The sequence below is a fragment of the Clupea harengus genome, chromosome 15, assembly GCF_900700415.2.
Source record: "Clupea harengus chromosome 15, Ch_v2.0.2, whole genome shotgun sequence".
Taxonomy (NCBI): domain Eukaryota; kingdom Metazoa; phylum Chordata; class Actinopteri; order Clupeiformes; family Clupeidae; genus Clupea; species Clupea harengus.
The window spans coordinates 23,428,172-23,451,196 of record NC_045166.1 but is presented as its reverse complement, the minus strand read 5'-3'; the positions used below and the strand labels follow the sequence as shown (position 1 = coordinate 23,451,196).

The 23,025-nt window shown below is 45.0% G+C and overlaps 1 protein-coding gene across 1 annotated transcript; it reads left to right on the top strand.

The window, feature by feature from the left end:
* The first annotated feature begins 1,525 nt into the window (after nucleotides 1-1,525).
* On the top strand, nucleotides 1,526-14,869 carry scara3 (scavenger receptor class A, member 3). Its single transcript, XM_042709943.1, has 7 exons — nucleotides 1,526-2,208; nucleotides 7,991-8,026; nucleotides 8,269-8,313; nucleotides 9,080-9,199; nucleotides 11,132-11,212; nucleotides 12,106-13,149; nucleotides 13,521-14,869. Exons 1-7 carry the CDS (start codon nucleotides 2,202-2,204, stop codon nucleotides 13,958-13,960), a joined length of 1,773 nt encoding a protein of 590 aa, XP_042565877.1. The 5' UTR covers nucleotides 1,526-2,201; the 3' UTR covers nucleotides 13,961-14,869.
* The last annotated feature ends 8,156 nt before the right edge of the window (nucleotides 14,870-23,025 follow it).

The window sequence follows — 23,025 nt, the reverse complement described above, 5'->3', positions numbered from 1 at the left end:
TGTGTTTACTCTCAACTTACTGTAGTTTCATTGTTGTTCTTCAGTTACAAGTCGCTTTGGACAAAAGCATCTGCTGAATAGATAGATGTCAATGTCAATGAAAATGTAAATGTAGGTCGGGATGGCAACCCAGTGTGCCTTCCTGAGATTGTTGCACCAGAGATGGTAGTGAAGACAAAACATTTGTGGCCATCAGAGATGGAAAAACTGCTGTGATTACTGATGGCTGTTTCATTTTAAAACAACTTCTGTGCATGCCTTTTTTGTCCTCCCCGTGATGATAGATGACCATTATATCTCCCCACAGGATGTTTGTTGTCTTAGGACAGGTGCTGATCACATCACGATGAGAACGTCATCAGAGAAAAAATGACTCTCAGAGCTCCTATTCGAGGGCCACGCATCTTACTATCTATCTGGAGTGATTTATTAAGCCCTGAAATTCCACTTCCAGCATGAGGCTCAGGGGGAGCAACCTAAAGCAAGTCCGTTTTGTCACTTGGAGCGCAAAACACATAAATGCCTGTTGTGTGTTTTTCGCCACAGGCATTCCTGAGTCAACAGCAGCGATGACGGCTCAAAAGCATCTGGATTCAGATGCGCTGGAGTTGCAGTTGTGCGCGAGGAATGCGGAGCTCTCTCACACATGGACCCCAGAGGATGAGGAGGAGGAGGAGGAGGAGGAGAAGTGAAGAGTTCATCTCAGGGTAGAGAGAAACAAGTGAAAGAAAGAGACAAGTGAACGTTATAGGAAAAGCTTCACCACATTGTTGCATTAGAAGAACGAAGCATACTTCTGTCCTCCTCTGAAGACTATACGTTCCCCCGATGTGTGTGTCTGTCTGGGTCACTGGTTGTGGGTTATGTGTGCAGGCTCCACATGGGAAACCACATGGGGGATGATTCATCACCATGTCCTTGTCTATTGACCAAAGACTCCAAAACGTGTTCCATGATGTACTTTAAACAACTCAAAATTGCAAAATGGTCATCACATGATCCATGACTAAATCCAACTGTTTATCCAATTTGTGGATTAGAGCCACGTGAAAAAGTGCTGAACATATGTTATGAAGGTGAACGAGGATGAATAAGGCAAGGGAAGGAAGTTTCATATGATTTTGTTCAAAATATTGAGTCAGGAGTGAACATCAGGTGTGTATTTTCAGGACTCTGTTGTGTAAAGTTTTCATTTTTCATATCTATTTCCAGCTGTTCAGTAAGATGTGAACACTTCATTGTAACCTGTGTGAAAAATAAGAAATCGCTATTTTAATGTTGAATGCTGAAAAGGTTAATCAAACACCACTCTTACCATTCTTTGGCAGAAACTTCTGCATGTAAATCTCCACTACCTTCAAATGAACCGTTTTCCTGCAAGTTTGAAGTTGCTGTGCTCCTGTCCCTCTGATCTACAGGATGTCCATTAATTAGTACTGGAGGTCCAAGCTAAAGAGGGCGGGTCAGAGATCAAAGCCACACAAACATCCACTCTTACATAAGAGAGAGGGGGGGGGGGGGGGGCTAAAAATGACATTGGCAATTGCAGAGGGCCTTGGAAGGTGAAGGTGAGCGTCTCTTCTTGTGTTCGGACATTTGTTAGCAATTAGGCTGCGAGACTGCACTGCCTCGCTAAAACATATGCACTCGCCCTCCCTTCGGCTCTCACTCACAATCCCACCTCCCACCTCCCTCTCTCTCTCTCTCTCCCTCCTCTCACACACAAAACCGCTCGCTCTCATGTCATGTTGCTCCAAGCTGCGCATGGTTACTGTCCAAGGTATTAGTTTCTCTCTGGGGTTGAGGCAGAGAGGCAGCATGTCAGAGAGGGAGAGAGAGGCTCATGCAGACTTTTAAGAACCATGTAGCTTAGTTCACTTCTTCCTCCTTCTTACACTTACAAAAAAAAAGATGAATGTAAAGATTTTGTAAGTTCTCTGGAGGTGTGGTTTTTGTAACAGTGATCAACCCCCAAAGAGTAAGTCAAACTTTTGTTGGTGTCTGGGCTTCCAGCATTCCTGAGATCTTTCACCTACTGATGCTCTTGGATGATTGTGCACAGTACACTCTTGACAGTCCACCGGATCCAAAGCTCCCCTCTTCCGCCTCTTTTTCCAGAGGACTGAAGCGCTACAGGAGCATCCACCACTTGGGGAGGCTCTACAGATACCTCTAAACTGAGGACAACCTAAGGACACATCATGAAAGGTAGGAGGCTTTTTTTTTTTCTCTCTCCCTGTTTCCCGGCTTTTGAGTGGCTTTGTGCCTTGTGGCTGTGGAGGTGGGGAACAGCGCAGGCACGATGGATGTTTGGGGGAAGTTGAAAGTGCAGCCGTGCACAAATGTGCAGACGGCTCAGCTTATGGTGGGGACCGCACCTCTCAAGGTCCCCGGGGGAAAAAGGTCAGTTTGTTGTTCTTGGATGCGAGACATCCTCTCCCCTGGCTTTGAACAGGAGGAGTGGGTGTGTGTCCGTGCGGGGCATGTGCATTACAGCCCGGCCGTTCACATCAGACACACTTTCATTTGCCTTCTGGGCTTCCTAAAGGGATCACAGCGTGAGCCACAGACCCAGAAGGATAAAACCGAAAAACACTGGCCTCCGTCAACATTGTGCGAAATCAGAACCAGAACCATGCCTTTCGCTGAGAGCCTGGGAAGGGGGGGGGGGGGGGGGGGGGGGGGGGGGGGGGGGGGGGGGGGGGGGGGGGTGCAGGATAGTGAAGCTGCAAACATGAGAAGTGTTTAAAAAGTATGTATGTGTTTTAAAAGCGTGTATGTATGTTGTGTTGACAGGTAGGCGGTCTCTTATCTCCCTGTCTGATGTTGTATATAAAGCATAAAGCATGGACACTAATGCGTTCCTTGTGTGGCTCAGGGTGAAGGGAGACAGAAGGTTGGGGGGTGGGCGCAGGGTGGAGCAGCAGGTGTGTGTGCAGGCTGGTGCAGGCAGGCTGCCGGGAAAGAGAGAAAGAGAGAAAGAGAGGGGGGGAAAAAACATGGAAACTCCATCATTCCTGGGACGCTGGGACATTGCGTGAAAGTCCTGAAGCAGACTTTGATCAGATGAGAGTGCGCTCAAAACACATGGTATGTAAACAGGACGGCGCTGCTCTCGTGAAAAAGTGGGACACTGATGTTGTTGCCATTAATGAGGAGCGAATTGTTCACTTGTTCTTCAAGTGGAAACGGAACGAGTGCCCTATTTGTTTTCGGGAATTTGAAGACATGTGCGAGTGCTTATAAACACGTCGAAAACATTCGCTTCAAGGGAGGTTGGGGGGGGGGGGGGGGGGGCGCGAGTGGGTCAGAGATGGGGTAGGGTGGGGGGTGATAGATGAAGGCAAGTGCATTGTTTCAGCCAAGAACTTAACTCTTTCATCACACCATAGAACCGCAAACAATGCTGACCCTGGAAATCACACTGATATGGCACCAGTAGGTCTATGCGTTTCAAGTCTTGTGAGTGAATCCCACACATTCTTTTGTAAGTGCATCTAAAACAGTTGAACGTTGACCAGAACCCTACGAGACACTTGTCTTTATTAGTTGTGGTTAAGGCCCACATTTGGGGTTTGGAGGGCCCCTTCTTCCCTGTGTCTGCATTCAATTAGGGGGTTTTCAGGAATTTGCGTCAAAAACCTCATGTCAAACGTAATGAGCTGGATCGACAGGGGCCAAGACTACAGTAGAACCGGCTGATTTCATGTCAGTTGTTTTTAAATGGCTAACCATCCCCTATACCCCAACCCCCCCCCCCCCCCCCCCCCCCTACAAAACACTGAAAAACAAGTGCTTTTGGAGTACCATTTGGAGAAGATGAATTAATGTGATTGTTTAGCAACTGTATAGCTTTGGAAAGAAGAACAATGTATTCAGCAGCACCCAGTCCAGTGAGACTAATAGGGAAATATACCGAGATTAAGTGAAAACCTTTGAAAGCCCTCAGCTGAAACAAACCACAGAGAGGGTTGATAGGGTCAGCGCTGGACCGAGCCAAAACCAGTCATGAGGCTTGTGTAGATTCTGGGTGCTGACTGAAGTGGTCTTGTTCTTACACCGTGTTACACAGAGTTCATCACAGCACTATGAGTGTGTGGGTGTGAGCGAGCTCTTCTTTCTCATCTGAGACGGTGCCTATTTTACACTTTGCCTCCCTTTCACAAGAATGATTAAGGAAATCAGACGCTACTTTGAAACCATAAAAGACAAAAATGATAAATGTGTGATGGAAATTTGAGTCAGATTGGGATTGTAACACATGCCCAGCTAATGTCCAAGTTATCCACATCAATCTGGATGGGTGATATAATTGCATGTAGCTTGCTTTTGAAAGAGAACTATGGAATAGGACCTATATCAAAGACTTTTAAGACTATGATGTGGTGTCTGACTATTAGTATTTTAAACAATTGCATTTCCTGTGCTGTCTCTGCAGTTCTCACAGTGGAAGACCCATCAGTCATAATGTGGAGTGGGGCTAAATCACCTACTAGGTGCTAAGTCAACTACAAGATGGTTGTTTTTTTACCATGTTCCCTATAAAGCTTGTGCTTCCGAAAAAATTATCATGGTGGCAATACAGAAGCATGGCCCAACCCTCTCACGTGAGACATCACTATCAACAACACAGCCCCGTAGACCCACCACAACGGATCTCATATCATTTGTGTCTGCAGTTTCGTAAAGCGCTGTACCCTCACAATGTACAGTAATGGAGTGGAACTATGGCATACCATCTTTCCCTGGCTATGTTTGGCAATTTCAGGTCAATCTCTGGGCCGAACCGCAGAACTCAAGAGTGAGCGTTCATTTTCATTAGAGTCAGAAAATGTGATGGATAAATGGCCAGGAACCCACCGGTCACTCACAGTAGTGAAAGAGATGAGACACACAGATATACATATCAGGCTCATATGTATACATAGCCATGTCTTCGATTTACATACCTGCCTGCTATTCTCATATGGATGTAGTTACAATCACTCACTGTTTTGAGTAGAGACCGAAAGGTACTATGTAATGAAATCGCTAAACCCCTAATGTTCCTGGTGTCCACGATGTTTCAGCAGGGCCAGGGACCAGTGTTTTTATAGGTGTCTGCTGGTGTCGAAACATCTGCTGAGAGACGAATGAACCGTGCTGGCCTCTCTCTGCGTCGTGTGGCTCCAAATTAAATAATGTAATCCCTGCCATACCATCGGGGGTATCAACCTCTCCACACTGTACACGCCAGCAACGGAAATAATATGCCCCCGCAGAGTCCATAGCTACAGTGAGACCTGTCGTCTGGTCCGCTCGGAGATCTCCACAGTCGTAACATAACCTGGTAGTTTGAAACTGCTCATTTTCAGAGAGTTTTACTATCGCTTTAAACCTCGTCCATGATGAGAGAACACTGTCTCGTTTCAGATGTGTCTCGGTCGGTAATTATGACGTGAAAGTTCAAATATTTACTGGTGCTGGTTCCAGGTCTCCAGTAAGTTGTTTATTATTTATACAGTTTGGCTGAAGCAAGCAGTGCCGCTTGACGGGCTTCCCATTCTTTCTTCAGTGTTGTTTTATTGTTACATAACACATAAACGCTAGTTTCCAGTGCTTTGCGAGAAATCAAAAACCTTAAAATGCATCAGGGCACAGGATGTGTTTCGAGATTTGGTATGTGTCTGCCTCTGTCCTTTTCCACAGTTTCTTACCTTTTTGCACATTCATTAAACACTGAAGACTGCATATTTCCAGCCTTTCGTACCAGTTAATGATCATCAAACATCTTCTATTCAAACACCACACAACAAAGCAGCATATCCATCCCGACTCATTAGTAGCTATGTACTTCAGGAAAAAAAAACAGGGGTTTAAAAATTCAGGTTGGGGAGGTACACAATCTGTTGCCATGTTTTTGTTGAACACATGTACTGAGTTAGTGGATCTTTTCTCACAGCCTGTAGTTACAGTGGCTCCTTTCATGACACCTACCTCTTGGCTGGAGAATTGTGCTAATGACCATCACAAATCCGCTTGATCGACATTAAATACCGGGAGTAGGACTGTTGCTGTTGCTTTTTTGACCCCAGACTTTTCCACCACTGGAAAACAGCTGTGTTAATGGACCTCGCATGCTGGTTGGCGTGGGCCGGGTCGAGCCGAGGTGGTTCTGCTGAACACTGGGCTTCTGCAGAGAGAAGTCAGAGAGAGACGGGGGTTCAGACTGCAGGGCACGCAGCCAGACCAGAGGGTCGACTCCTTTCCCTTAGTGACTGGGGGAGTGCTGGGTAGGCCAGCCCTGGCAGTGGCTTGCTGAGTTTGGGTTTAGCGTTCCAGAGACACATGTGAGGGTCGAGGCCATGGCAGGTTGGGAAATACCGCGTCTGAGAGACATTAAGCCGATGTTACATTGCTGTCATAAGATTTTGAACAGTTGACCAGTTTGACCAGTCTAGGGACCAGTTCCCTACACTGCGCAGTCTCTCCCCTCTCTCTGTCTCTAACTATCTGTCTAATCTGTTGTTTCTTTCACGCTCAATGATACGAAAACATCAGTGCGAAAGAAAGTTTAATTCTTTCCACATCTCCGTCCATGTATCCAAACTCACACGCATCTCACACACATCAGGCAGGTCTCCTCTTAGCCCCAGTGTGCTCCAAACACCCCTCGGTAGAGCTGGATGAATGAGAGGCCTGGAAAACTCCGGCGTCTTCAGCCTCATCAGCTGAATTTAATAGTTAGGGGGAAAACGACTTGGATGGAGAGAGTCACGCACAGACGTTTGTGCTGGGTGTTACACTCAGGGTGTTGGCCTTTACGTCTAAATACTCTACCACACCACTGAAAGGTCCACTATTGGGTTTTATTTCAGTTTATGAGTGGGTGCCGTGAGTATGCTTAATTTGATTAAGATTTTAAACGCCTTAAAACGTTTATTTCTGGCAGTAATACCATGTTATATAGCTATTTATAGGTACCAAATCAGTAGTAAAAGCGACAATTTGTACACACTGAAAGCTTTGCATTCATTATGAAGCCAAATAGGGTGTGCATATGACACTGAAAATACAAACAATGGCACCATGAATGCTATTACATAGGTAGGCAAAACAGCCAATCAGTCATCATCAATGACATGCCAAAATGTGAAAGCAATGTGTTATAACAGTGTAAGGCTTGTAATGTGTAGTGTACGAACCGTCTGGTCCATGTCAAGCTCTTCTTGGTGAAGCCTGGGTCTTCTCTGTGGAGTGTGTCTCACTTCCCCAAATGCTGTTTTTGTGGGATTTGCTGAGTTCCCCTACTGGAAGCCAAACTCATCTCTAGCTCAGGGTCCCTCTGGCTTCTCCCATGACTCCTTCTGGCTCAGTGAGCACAACTGGGCAGCGAGCACTCCAGGAGTGTCGCCATGGCGACAGAGGCCCCCAGCGCAGCGCACACACACAGCACATAAACTAGTCTCCTGGTCTTGGGTTTCATCTTGTGTTGCCATGGGGCCCCAGCATCTGACAGCTCATTTGTTCCCAGTCTTCCCCTCCCCTCTCTCTCTCTCTCGCTCTCTCTTTCTCTCTCTCTCTCTCTCTCTCTCTCTTTTTCTGTCAGAAAAGTCTGTGAAATATTGGTAGTATTGGTTTTACAAACAGACCCTAGCACAGAGGAAACACTTGTGTAAAATTTGTGTAATTGTGTTCATGTAACATCCGTGCCAAATATGACCTCATGCACTCAAATGAGAGCGGGGCTGAATGGATTGTTTCTAAGCGTGTGCACACAATGAGGGTGGATGTGTGTGAGTGTGTGAGTGTGTGTGTGTGTGTGTGTGTGAGAGAGAGAGAGAGAGTGTGTGTTTGTGTATATGTTCCTTGTGGTATTTGTAATGATTTACGACCAGAATAACGAAGCTTGTGCCCTGTTCTGCCCCAATACCCCAAGGTTTATGTTTCAGGCCGTTGACCTTAATTTGGTATCATAAATCTCAAACTACGCCCTCTTTGTGTTTTTCAGAAAGCTATTGCGGCTATGAGAACCAACTCTTTAAAGGTACGTAAAAACCTTGTCCCCTAACAGCGTTCTTGAAGTAATTCCTAGTAATCAGTGTCTGAGTGGTGACATCAGTAAGACAACACCTCTGTGCTCTCTACTAGAAGCTCGCAGGAAGCAGACTGCCGCTCTTGGGGGACCTGAGATTGTAATTAAAGCGGATTTAGTATGGAGATTGCCGTTTTGCTGTTATAACCCTGGAAACAATTAAAGTATTACAGTGACTCATGCTTCTCTTGCAGAGGAGGACCTGACCGGGGAGGAGGAAGAGATGCCTCCCTTCAGAGGTAAGCGGAAAGCCTTGAGGGCAGCTGAGCTATTTTAAGTCAACTATAGTCATCTGTTTCACTTTGAGAGGCAAGGAAGATTTATTGGGGGGGTGGGGGTTTACATCATAATCGTATTTGCATTGGCCCCATGAGTTGTCGTCTGCAAGCTATTTATCAAGTAGAAACACAGTCCAGTGCTAGTGTGTTTGGGCAAGGAGATAATTTACGGTCTCAAATGACAAACACGGATGGAGGTAAGAATGGGGGCTGTCTAAATTGTGTTTGCTTTATATATAAAAGGCGCAATTGGGGTCGCTGGCACGTGTCTCTGGATGAGAGTGGCGTGTTGCTGTGCGTCGCCTGTTTGCTTGCCTCACATACATCTGCAATTACGCTCTTGTTTATGTGCGTGCGCTTTACATCTGTTTCAAATATCCATTCTGAGCCCAGTTCAACAGCGCTGGCCGTCCCTGGTGTAAACTCCGAAAGAGAGGCCCGCTTGGCAGTGGGAGTGCGGAGCTCGGCCCAGCCCAGCCCGGCCAGTAGTTCAGTAGTGGTTAATAACGCTCAATCAAAACAGCTTACGGGCTTCGATGCAGGTATTTTGCTCCACTTTAGCCATCGCAGAGGAGAGTCAGTGATAGCTCTGTCTGTGTGTGTGTGTGTGTGTGTGTGTGTGTGTGTGTGTGTGTGTGTGTGTGTGTGTGTGTGTGTGTGTGTGTGTTTGTGTGTGCGTGTGTGTTCGTGTGTGTGTGTGTGTGTGTGTGTGTGTGTGCGTTCACAGGAAGGACACGGGGCGGCTGTGTGAAGTGCCAGCAGACACACTCTCTCCAGTTGGCTGTAAAGGTGCTCTACGGCTTCTTCGCATTCCTTATCATTGCTGTGGCCGTGTTGGCATCGCTCGGTGAGTTTAGGCCTGGCAGGAGACAGAGAGACAGCCGTTAAAAGAAATCTCGAGTTCTATCTGTCTCATAATATCTCCTACTTTATCCCTCCCTTGCCTTCTCTTTCTCAGTCTCTACTTTCTATTTGTTGCTTTCTGTCATGGTCAATCACCATGGACGCTTCCGAGCCAATATGCACAGGATGAACCTATGTGATGCTCCAGACTGCCCCTGTGGGGCCCCAGAGCAAACTGCTGATCACATTATCAACGACTGCACCAAGTACCAGTGCCCTGGCCTTCAGGCACTGTCTACCCTGAACAGTGAAGCACTAGCATGGCTCGCGGACACAAGCTTAGTCATCTAACAGTATGAAATGTATTCTGAGACATACGAATATATATATATATGGTCAATCACCATATCATTTTACAGGTGACATGATAGTTGTGGGCAAAGCCATTATTTCACAGCTGTGTAAACTCTTTAAGGTAACCCCTAGTTATAACCTGACTGAACAGCACAGGCCTGTGATCTGATTTGAGCAAATGACCTACTTCATGTGTCCAAAATGACCTCATCCCAGACACCATTCTGTCATCACATAGAGCAAGCATCACTGGCGCTGAAATCATTTTCAGATTTTTCAGAAGGCTCCTATCTCTCCCGATCTCTTCTGAAGCAGCTCTGGTTGTGATATGATTAAACTCAAATCCTCCAGTGATTGAATCAATATAACTCCTACGCTACCAGACCCCTTGGGCACGCCTAAAACACCACCCACCCGCGTTTGGCTGGATGGCTGTGGTAATAAACACTATTAATCCCAGATATGGGTATAAGTGAAGCCTGCCAGCACCCTGGGTTGAACCGTCAAGCTTCACCTCCTCTGGCATCACTTCCCCGATCCAAACTCTCTCTCACTCCGTCATGCTTGAATCAGCCACACACTCCACAACTCTCGTTTATGACAGAGATGGGGTTTCAATGGATATCTTGCGGCTGTTTTCTGTGTGTGTGTGAAAAAATGGCCCCCTGATTCCCAGCCATCAGGTGAGTTGACAGCACTGCCTGGGATGCAGATGTTGGTTCGCCTGTCTCAGTGTGTTATGGCTGAAGAGAGCTGTAAATCTGATCTCACATAAGCAGTGCGCTCCTATTGTGCCTGTGCCTGAACCTCCCCCCCAACCCAGAGCCCATCTTACCCCTACCCCCCATCCAAAATTGCCATGTTTTTCTGAGCAAGCTGGGGGTCACATCAAAGTTTATATCAGCTTACGACACATCTCAGCGGCGAAAAGCAAAGCGAGAACAAAGCGGGGCAAACTACGAGTTGTGAAATTTGAAAGCGTTGTTGGCCTCGTATCACAGCGGTCGAGAGAGAAAAAACCCCAGCCTCAAACAACATGGAAATTTCCATATCACTTCGCACATCTGTTTCATATCGTCCCAGGATTCCAGATGAATGTTTTGTTACATAATAATAAGCAATCACCAGGTTGCACAGCAAGTATCACATTGCATTTTATTATCATACTTCGTTCAGTGGAAAAAAATAAACTAAATCATAATCAATATGCCCCTGTCTGTACTGGCAGATCTGAATCTCAAAGGCTGTAGTAGACAGCCCACATTAGCAATCAGAACTGAGTTTAGTTCCCTTTTCACTTTCAAAAGAACCAAACAGGTGGTATGTGCACATCTGGAACTGTTTGCAAATGGCAAGAAATTGAGCCTGGCTCCGTAACGTGTTTTATTAATCCCTTAAGCCCCAAATAAAAAAATAGCTTTGTGTGTGCAGTGTGCCGGAACTCTATTTTGTTCACAGAAACCAGTTCCTCAGGAGAGTTCCACAGCTGTGTTCAACCATTTTCTATTGTTTGTCAATTTTATGATTTTATATCTCAATCAGTATGTTATTGTGTGTAATAAGATTTGTTTTATCTCCATAGTATTCAGGAAAGTTGACAGTTTATCTGAAGAAGAGTCATTCTATAAAAAGAAGATAACCAAAGTTCAGGAGAGTATACAAGGTGAGATTAATTTGCCTTTTTATTCATTTACTTCATATTTATTCTATTCATTCATAGATCACTCAGTGTTTACTTGGTATTCATCTTTCACACAATTGAACTCCATTCCGTGTGCTATAGTTGAGGATTGTAAGTAACACTAAGCATGACTGGATTAAAAAGGTGTCGGAATACTGACCCACATCTGAGAGCAGGTTATATTGAACATATGGACGATCCCTCAGTGAGTGGAACAGTATGGGTGACTGGAAGAAGGTTATGGTTAATGTGTTTTTGCAGTCTCGTGGTTGCGTCCAGTGGTAGGTGCTATGGTCTTCGGAGGCCCATATTTCACGGGCAGTCATATTATGCAAACAGTCACATGGGACAGCTGCTCATAGAGGGAAAGTGAGAATGCCTCTGCAAGATCATAAAGGAGTTCTGTCATTGAACTAGTGGAGCATATAGGTTGTGTATTTCTGGGATCATGGGTTCAATTCCCAGTGAGCACCCATAACAATAAACTGAAAGCTTCCATTTGGAATGCAGGCCATAGTAAATTAGTTCAACTAAACAATTGAACCAGAGAAAATATTCTATTTTTTGGAACAGCTAATGGTTCAGTAAAGCCCTCAGTGTTTAAAAATACTGACAGTGATACTGTTTAGAATACTTCAGATAGCAGATTGCTTTTTAGTCTGATGGCATCTCTCTGAAATCAATGAAAAACAGCCTCTCGACCTCTGTAGTCAGTAACTAAAATATCAACACTGTCTAGCCATAGCAACCAAACTACAGGGACAAGCTTTGTTTCCCACCAAATATTGTTGATCCAAATATGTGCATAGCACCCAGAATGGACAGACTAGACGCCTGCGGTGGCTAAATCTCATTTTTATACCTCTCTGTTACAGATCTTGGCACAACCAATAACTGCACAGAATGCTTCAACCTTGCACACTTCCGAGAGGAGGTCAGCAAGCTGAAGAAGGAGTTTGAGGACATCCAGAAGATGGTCCTCAGCCAGGAACAGACTTTAGACCAGTCCTCTCAGACACAGCAGACTCTCTCACAGTCCAGCAACAGGATGCTCAGGGACCTCCACAGCTACGCCATCACCATGAAGCAGATTAACCAATCGCTCGACCAGTACCTGGGCCAGGTGAATGGCTGGCAGGTGGTGATCAACGAGACTGACCTGGGCATGAAGACCCTGGTCCAGGACCAGTACGACCTCAAAGCAACGGTGCAGCAGGTGAACACAACAGTGGGGTTGAGCGCGGTATGGATCGACGTGCTGCAGCGCAAAGCGGACGAGGAGACGCTGGTGCTGCAGAAAATGACGACAGAGTGGCAGAACTACAGCCGCATCCTGGGCACGCTCAAGTCCAACTCGAGTGCCACCATGCAGGCGGTGCGCAGCGTCCAGAGTAGCGTCTCAGCCACGCACCAGCGCATCACCATGAGCTCGGAGATGGTCCACGACCTGACGCTGCAGGTGATGAACCTGCAGATGCAGCTTGACAACGTCTCATCGTTTATGGACGAGCACGAGGAGAACATGCACGACCACCAGTACCACTCACGCTACTATGAGAACCGCACCAGCGAGCGCTTCAGCACGCTGGATGCCCGCATGAGCACCATCGAGATGGAGATCGACACCATCGCTTCCAGCATTAATGCCACCGTCAGCCACGTGCAGAGCATGTACAAGTACATCAACATCGAGAGTTCCTCCTGCCAGACGAAGCTTGGCAGCCACACAGAGGACCTGCAGAACCTCAACAACACAGTTCTCCTTCTGCTACACCTCGCCGACACCCTGCGGACCCAGTACATGCTTATGAGCGTGCGGCTTGATATGGACGTGCGGAACCTGTCCATGGTGACGGAGGAGATGAAGCTGGTGGACACCCACCATGCCCAGGCCCTTCAGAACTTCACCATCCTGAAAGGTATGGTTGGGGAAGAAAGGGAATGCCTTAGAATGATTCCTAAGAAAATGTGGCAAACCTGTACCCAAATTTACCATTAATTGGGTCATTTAATTATATTGTGTTAAACATGTGCTAAAACCTCTCTTTCCATTTCAGTTCAGCTCTGTGATATACTTGGTAACGTTGGTTGATGTAGACTTTTTGATGTAGACTTATTATTTGACAGAAATGCGTTTGTGAAATGTTGTCACTGTGTTGTTGAGGCTCACTAGAGTGAGCAGTCTACTGCCAAAGAATGGCATTAAACAGTATAATGTTAACACATACATTTCAAGTTGCTCCCTGTTCACCAGTTTACTCACCTGTTTGCTTCCCACCGGTCCACACAGGTGCTCCAGGACCACCTGGCGCAAAGGGAAATCGAGGAGAATCTGGCACTAAAGGATCTCTAGGCCGATCTGGAATCAAAGGAGACCGCGGGGTTCCTGGAACCTCTGGGCCCATGGGACCGAAGGGCTTTATCGGCCCTAAGGGGGAGCTAGGTGAGCCCGGACCCACTGGGATCAAAGGAAACCCCGGAGTCAAAGGTGCCAAGGGATCTTTGGGGCAGCCAGGATCACGGGGTGACAAGGGCCAGAAGGGCGACATGGGAGTGCTTGGGAAAGACGGACTTTCTGGTCCCAAAGGTCCACCGGGAATACAAGGACAAGCAGGCTTACCTGGACTGCACGGCATACCTGGGCCAAGGGGAAAACCTGGTCCTGTTGGTCCAACTGGCCCGCCTGGAACACCAGGACCCCCAGGGTTATCCTTATCGGAGACGCACTGACAGTCAATTGAAAAAAAAGGAAGAATGAGTACTTATTTGGAATTCCTCTATGTGGATCGACGAAGAATCCACCTTTGACTTGGGATAGGATCACGTGCTTCTGAGCCTCAAAACTCTTAAAACCATGGCCCGCTTTAGAAAGCAGGAGACAGTCCTCCAGCCACAAGGGTCTGCTTTAATGTGCTGGAAATTCACAGAGTGGGGATTCATTTGCCTAGAACTGGAGCATGGAAGCAGCTGAGTGTTTATAGAGGCATATTTTGTTGATACCACAGTGCGCTCAGCAGGGGAGCCCTTCTGAGTTTACAAGGCAGATTTTGGTTTCAATTTCGATGGCACTTTAACGCTTTTGATAAAGTGTAATATTGTAGTCCTGTTGTTTGTGTTTGCTTTCTGAAAAACAGTCGTTCGGAGCGGGTACTCTGAATAAATAACAGGTTTTAAAGTCAAAATCAGACAGTGCTAAGTAGTTATCCATCTACATAATATTTTGAAAAACTTTAGTTACAGAATATCACCTGAGAAAAGTCTAATACCTTAGCACAAAATTGGACTCCATAAGTCGGATGGCTAAAACCAATGAATGGTGAGACAATAGATAGAGATGTTTGTCAACAAGAGGAACTACCTGATTCAGTTGGCCTTTTCTACCATGCTGAAATGATCTGTAAGGTGACAGTCAATCTGTCTGATGTGTACAGTGTACCTAAGTATATGTTTTTAAAAAAACATATTTACTTGTTTTACTTGTCTTCGAAGTATGACACAGTCTGTATTCAACATTGTTTTTTAGATGTTGTTGTTTTCCTTATATTCTCCATGCACATAATCTATGATTCATGATGAAATTTATTCCAATAAAATTTTTGCAGTGCAATTGCAAACAATAAAAAAGATTAATCTCTCAAACTCTTCGCTACCCATCAGTAAAGGGCCTATAGTAATGACAATAACAGTGTTCTCCTAGTTTTATAAATACATTCACTTATGGTGCTGCAACGTACTGATATTATAAATGTTATCAGTATGGAGATTTTTCCTTTGAAAGTTCTTTCTCCTTCCCAGAACACTTGTCATTAAATGACATTAAATTGTCTTTTGTACCTCAGGCAGTTTTCTTTGGGAGTTTAGCTACTTATGACATATAGAGGTTGCAATGGCCCAGAGGAGACATTCAGAAGAAGGTCACATCACTCCTTGTGTCAGCTGCGACCGGGGTGCTTTCATTTTTTTTAATTAAGAGACCTTTGTCAGGTTTTTAACACACACACACACGACACACTGGAACACACACGCGCATATATGGAGGCGAAACAGGACACACACACTCACACACACACACGCAGGTAGGCCTGAGGTCGAGGTGAATTTATTTTCTGCTTTTTTCCCCCATCCTGGACCGTCCTTCCTCAAGGACCCCCCAGGAGCAGTGGGCAGCTTGTAGCGCCGGGAACCAAGTGAAGTGAACTGTTCATCTTTGGTCAGGGATGGACATGTGTTCTGTTATTTTGCTACTGGCTCTAAGGATGACTGATGAGTGTTCTCTGGAAGATTCCCACCTTAGTGGCTTAACTGCGGCCAAGATCCTGAAGGAAAGTAAAAACAAGAAAACACACTAGGCTTTACTGTCCTAAGGACTGAGCTGACCTCGTTAAGGATTTAACTGTTCAAAGGTGTTTTCAGCAAGGTGACAAATTTGAGAACGCTTCAGACCTTGATCGTTCAGACCTTGATTTGTGAGTCAACATCTGTCATTTTACAGGCTTTGATTTCCGCTGTTACATCGGTATCATCCTGCAGAGCTGACTTCTTGCACTGTATTTGTTGCAGTGTGACCATGCGTTAAAGCTTCACTCTTCTCAGTATTACTGCATTTGGACGGCCTTCTGCTGGCAGCCATCCACCCTGAGCTATGGGCCAGGCCTGAGAAGATCTAAGAGGACCTGCACTTCCACACAAAGAATTGTCCCATAAAGGTCTGTGTAAATTCCACATATTTGTGGCCAGATGGGTGTCGAGAGGAATTTCATGCATTTCCCAGCCTGTCACCACACATAATTTGCAGCGTGAACCCCATAAAGAACAAAGCAGGTCAGCTCGACAATGCGGAGCCGTGGGGGTGGGGGGTGGGGCTTCTTAGGGATTGTGTAAAGCTCCTTTCCACGTGAAATCAGAGAACGTGCATCCGACTTCCATGCCGGGCTGTCTAAAGGCACCCCGTTAAAAAACACACAGGCACACACGGCCTGGCTTCTCTTTCTTTGCCGTCGCCACATGCGGCGCACAAACTGCCGCGAGATACCTGACCTCTCGCAGCTCCCCAAACCTTAGCCAGATGTGCACCGCTAAATCACCATCACAGCTATAGTGCAACATGGGGGAGTGGCAGGCCATGGCATGACAGGCCGTTACAAATGGGACGTCGCGGCCCCCAAGACTACACTAATAACAGTCTGTGCGGCGCCGAACGTCAACAGCTCAGATGCTGGTTGTGATGGATGTTGTGCCGAGCCTGTTTTGAATGGGACATGATGTTTGAAGTTTTACAATAGGCAACAAATACCAGTACGTTTTTATGTTAGTGCTTTTTAAACACAGAGACGGAGTAATATTGTTGTTGAATATAAAGAACGTGAAATGCTGCACTGGGCGTCTGTTGGACATCCTAACGTGACTTTTAATTGGATTGAGCGGAAGCTTCAAACATTCACAAAGTTCCTTTTTATGTTTTCGTGCATGTCTAAAATCCGAAGTGAGTTTTTCATTGTAGAGAGACTTCAGTAAAGTAAAAACATGTGTTGTTGTTTTAATCTGGTATTGAAGTGTCAGCCACCACCCATGCCTTTTCTTGTGGACAGAGCTGGTTGTATTAGTAAGTGATACTGTATTTTTTATGGACAAGACTCAAGAGAATAAGATAATGATAATATAATTGTAGATTTTATTCGCACAAACGACACACTGCAACACACACGTGCATATATAGTGATGACACAGGACACACACACACACACGCAGGCCTGAGGTCGCTGTGAATTTAATCTCTGCATTTACCCATCCCGGACTGTCCTTCCTCCAGGACCCCAGGAGCATTGGGCAGCTTTTAAGCGCCCGGGGACCAAGTGAAGTGAACCGTCCATCTTGGTCAGGGACGGACAGGAGAGTGTTCTGTTCTTTTGCATGTTTTTCTGTTGATAGTGGTGTCAGGTCACTTTTTGTTATTTCCTTGTCAGTCAAAGACTATCACTGCCTTCCTCTTTTTGGCCAAATGTGATGATTCATTATTCTGAACCTCACATAGGCCAGCCTCCCTCCAGACTTGATCTAGAACTATTATGGTTATTTATATCCTAAGAGTTCCAGATAGGACTGTTTAACCTTAGAGGGTTCTGCTATGTGGAAAACTGAAGTTCCCTTAAGGAATCTATTTTCTAAGACTGTGTCAATTTGTCATTTTGAATAACTATGAACAATAGTTAAGGTGCCAATAATTCCTGGACACCTACTGGAGAAAGAACCATGGAATGAGATACAGAACGCCAAGAAATGAGAGCTGGATCCAATCTCTGGATCCAACCTCTACCCAAGCTTGTTTTCAGGTCGCCAGGCTGCAGTTACTCCAGTTACTGGGCCTGACAAACAGCATATAGACTATTTGGGATGTGTTATGGGCTAATGGCTCCTTCGCCTTTTTTTTTGTGACTGCATTCTGCACTGGAGAAAAAAAAACAAGAAAACAGTCCCCATGTGATGGCAGCTGGCGAGCAGGACAACAGGCCAACGCCACTCCAGGAACCGAGTCACGCTCTTGGCTCGGGTCGCCTTGGCTCCACCTATGCACCCATCCATCCAGCCATCCTTCACATCCACCATCTCCAGGCCAGACTGCAGCGAGGCAGTGCTGTGTGCAAGCACCTCCTCTGCCAAGCCAAACACGGTGACCTCAGGCACAGTTCATCATTAGTCTTGGGGGCTGCTTAATTGATGGGCAGGTGAATATGTAATATGTGTGGAGGTTGCCGTGGCACAGTCTACCCTCGTGTCAGAGCTGCCAGTTGTAATGAGTGTGAGGTTAGAGGACCACAGCGTAAATCCATCATATTACAGACTTCAATATTTGTCTAACACTTCTTTCAGGGTTAAAAAAAATGCATTTATGAACACTAGACTTTGGTCTGTGTTGTCAGCTCATGGGAATTGTTCTTGGGTTGGGAGATGTTTGAGCTTACTGTATCCTGGGGTGAGGAGGTGAGTTTGACCTTCTGTCAGACCAAGAGAACAAATGTTACGTGTGGAGCATTTCAAAAGCAGTCCATATAAAGTAACCTTTTCAGAACTTCAATACCACACATGGTAGCAACCTAGGGTGCCCAAAGTGAATGTTATAGACAGGAAAATCAAATGCAGCTATGCACCCGTGAAGAATGTAGGCCTGCTAAATACTATCCATTTCAGCTATGAACACCAGCATGAAGTAGGTGTACTTATTCTCTTTTGTATGATATAAATAAATGCAGTTGTATTATTGAAAAAAACAAAAGTACATATTTCTGATTCAACTGTTCAACAAGATATCCAAAAGTAAGAGGGCGTTGTGTTTTTGCACCTCATGGAAAACACAATGGCTGCCAGAGTCAACGAAGCCAGATGTTAAGACTCAGAACCCAGCCAATGGGGACTTTTTTCACCCCTGGTGGAATATCTTTCGCACATATTCTTTTCCTTGTCATGCACCTAATGAAACATCTGCCACAACAAAGGGTGAAGACTTTTTTTACCCTTGTGTTTGCATTTGAAACAACTCCCTACGAAATAGACACAAAGAGGTGATTAAGAGACTGGATAAGGAACTGGAGTTAGCACCAATCACATGCTGGATGTTACTGCTGTTGAAATATACATTCTAATCATGAGCTCTTACCACACCGCCTTGTATATTATGCCCCCATCACCTTTATGCACACATGCACACATTTGCAGATGGCATGTTTACCGTAAAATGTGAATATTTATATTAGCTGAGACGTTCACGGCTGCATTTATTTTTTTGTGCCCTCCGCTCTCTGCCCTCTCCTTCTCCTTGAGTGTACAGAAAATTCTATTACCTCAGAAGGCTTGTGTCACATTACGGCATTCTTGAATGCCTGCATTTGCCAGCGCTCAGAGAATAATTGAAATGGGGGAAACAGAGAGCATCTAATTGCATGACTCCCTTCTCCACCGCCAGCCAGTGAAACTCGATTATTTTATCCTTCAGTGATCTTTAGCGAAAGAGAGCTGTTGTGGAATGAGACAATGTCACTCTTCGGGCTCACTGCAATGACAGATGGGTCTTATTTAAGGAGATTAATTAAGCTTACCATGAATGTGGTGAAATAACGAGAGGAGGGAGATATTTTGAGGATGAAAAACAGCCACAAGAGCCTGAAATTACAAGCTTTTTTTCTCTCACACATCTGGATTGTGTTTTAAGGCAGCATAACCTTGGATAATATGTTCAGTACATAACTGTTATTAGCAATAAAGCTATGGAGGTGAACTCAAGGTCATCCATCTGGGTAACAATTAAAACAGTTTTGTCTTACTACTGAAGTCAATGCTCATATCACACACCTAGCAAGGTACCCCCCTCTCACACACACACAGACACATGTATAACCAACCTTTTCTTATGCATTCTTTACTTATTTGGTAAATATCCCCTATACTCTCCATATCTGTATTTGCAGGGCACTTTTAGATTCTAACTTCTGGTACCTTTCAGCAAAGCCACGGTGAGCTTAATACACCACTAAAACTGACGTCAGCATCTTGACATCGTCAGCAGACAGGCTACTTGGTACAGCTTGCTTGGAGAAATAGTGATGTCACTTACCCTTGGAAAGGTGTTACGGGCTGATTCCTGAATTACGTCTGTTTCCACTGCCAGTACGTAGTGACCAAAGTCATGGTACTTTACCCAAACTGGTACCTCAGCTGTACCTGTGCGAACACACAGCTGTTCAAATACCTTGCGAAGAGAATTATGTCAGGTGTCTGGAAGATTGTTATTGTATATCACGCTGTGTAAACACTGTTTCAGTCTGGCTCCTCAAGTTGAACCCAGCTCTGCTCCATTTCTATGGTGCTCAAACACACATACACACACACACGTAGGCCTGACAAACCGCAAGGTCACTCCACTGACATCATGCCAAAGCTGAAAATCTGCACTACGGAGGCCTTTAAGCAGTATGATACTCTTTCAGGGCCCAATAAGATTTTGATATTGACAGATTCCAAACCATAGTGAATAGATTTGAGTTTAAATTTGCACATCCAGACTGTTACATGTCCTTTGAGCATCTGGGAGTAGGTTAACTTCTTTTGAATTTGATTGATAATGGTAAAATGAAAATGTTAAAATGAACAGAAAAAACAAACAACAAACAATTCATGTTTAACATTGGAGTGTACACGTGTTCTGAACCCTTTTTAATTATTCCGATTTTTTTGCTTTTAAAGCCAGAAAGTGCAATATCATGAAGATTCACATTACTTTGGGCCAAGATAGGATTATAAGTACATTTCTTATATTCAGGAAAACACCCCTTGAAGGTTTGGACATATCAAGTGACATCACTCAAACAGTTAACTTCATATCTGTGTACCGAGCCAGATTCATAAACTGCAACTGAAATAAGTCAAATTAGGACAAGCTGAATATTTTCATAACTGATGCAACATTTCTAACAGAGGATACCACTGTACACATTGAGGGGAGTTGAGCAACCAAAGCTGCATCCTCACCCCCTCTGTATGGGTGAAAGGCTGGCTCTGTAAAACTGTCCATCAACAATTTCAGTTAAATCATCTTCACAAGTTAGAATCACCCCCGTCCACCAGTCACTGATGGTGGTCTGGGTCCATTCTGCAAATCACCAATCTTACTTTTGAGTTTGGATGCCATTCTCTAAGTGTCCTACACAACACACTTACCAGTCACCCCTGAGTCACCCCTGAGGTACAAAGTAATTAGTGGTTTTAGCATCCATATATCCTAGGATGGAGAACATTGCAAAATGTTGACATAAAACATTGCATGAATATCATCTGTACTCATTCACATCAGATGCGTCAGCAGACTGCATTCCTCTCTTCAGTAAATTCAGTTGAGGTTACAGTATCGTTACAGTATCTGGCAGAGAGTGCTGTAGAAGGATCACTTTATTTCCACATCCTCTTAAAAAAAGACTGCTGGTTGTTGCCATTTCAACAATAATTAACGTTCCTTTGGTACATTTTGCCATGCTCATTTTCATGAGTTATCGAACTACTTGGAGAGCAACAAACTGCAAAGAAACACAATGAATTCATGTTGAGCTGAAAGGAATTTTAGTGTTCAGCTGCTGCTTAAACTAATAGGGTCTTAAAGAGGTAAAAATAATTGTCTGTAATGCCCGAGCCTGCTTTCGCATAATCTGATCACTGACTTCGTTTCAAGTCGACACAAAATAAGGCTTGAATTTATGCTGAAACTAAACGGCGTGTAGAGGTGAAAGAGCAATACCATTTCAAACACAATGGTCTCACAAAAGTCTGTTATGCATTACTACTGTCATCATGCACCGTGCACAGGGGCGGAAAGGTCTCCCCCGCAAGCCACAAGAGGAGCGTGCGTGGTCATTTTCATCCGCCGGGGCGAACCTCCGCGGTGACAGCGTTTTCATCCACACAGGTGGTCTCCCATGTGGGGGTCTCTCATTTTCTCCCCGGTTTGTGGAGCGCAACGCAGCTGCAGCTCTCGAAACAGGCCTGCCAGCTTTGAAGTGCCTTTTACTTGGACAGGTCTCATTCCTGCCCACACGTCGCAGAGGAGCTGTATATGTTTTATTTGGACCACATCAACGGTTACCCCCTTTCACAAAGTCCATTATTTTCTTGAGGGCCCTTCCTTTCGGTATCAGCATAAATTAAAGAGCCTGAAATGGGTCGGTGGGGACCTTCACTGCGACACGCAAAACACCAGACCAAGCAGGGTGTCGAGGACGACGTGTGTGATGTAGAATCGCCATCCCTTGATCTGCAACTTTGTTTCGTCGACAAATCAGATAACTCTCTGTTCGCATGAATGAGGACTTTGTTCACTGCCAGAAGGCTGCATGAAATCATTACCATTTAGCCAAAGATCAAACTGTGATAACTGGACAATGTTTGGATGGAAAGTACTACGGGCACACATTCATTCAATAGATGCTTTGGTAGCTCAACATAATGAATGTTTCACATTCTTCTGATTGATAGACGTCGGTTTCACAATTGTTCACGGAGCAAACGCATTCTCTGGGAACATTCTAACTACTTTCGAGTCATCATTCATTATATTCGCAGACAGCTTGGAAACGGGAAGTTGCTTCCAACTGTCTGCTTTAGAAATGTATGCAGAAACCAGGCCAGAGCTCGCGCATAAATCTGAGGTGCATTTGCTTAAAGCCCTGCTAGCTCAGTAACGACATACATTCTGAAGCCAAAAAAATTGAAAATGGAATTCCGCTGGATGATGTCCACCTCTCCACAAAATTCTTTCGAGGGTAACATAAGAACAGATAGGGAGTATTATGGCTTTTACTTTAGTTCGAATCAGCTCAGAATCAGCAAACTAAAACTGAAGACAAACTAATGGCCTTGAGAATCTCTAGGGGTCATGTGGAATGTGAAATGTATGGATTAATGTTGAGAGATGATTAACAGATACATTAGTAGGGATATATATTTCCAGTCTGAAATTAGACAGTGTAGGTTATGTAACCTTGTTTTAGGGGTGTGTGGGGTGGTCCATGTGTTTGCTCTCACTATATTTAGTCAGAAGACTTAAGCTATATACCATGCATTACCTCAGCAATAAACTTTGTCCTTTAAGCAGAAAGAAGAGAGAAAAAAACACTTAGGAAAACACAAATGCAAGCACAACAAACATACAAAGGTAATCTGCACCAGAGGGGATATACACAAAGTGATTGTCTAATAGTACACACACACACACACACACACACACACACACACACACACACACACACACACACACA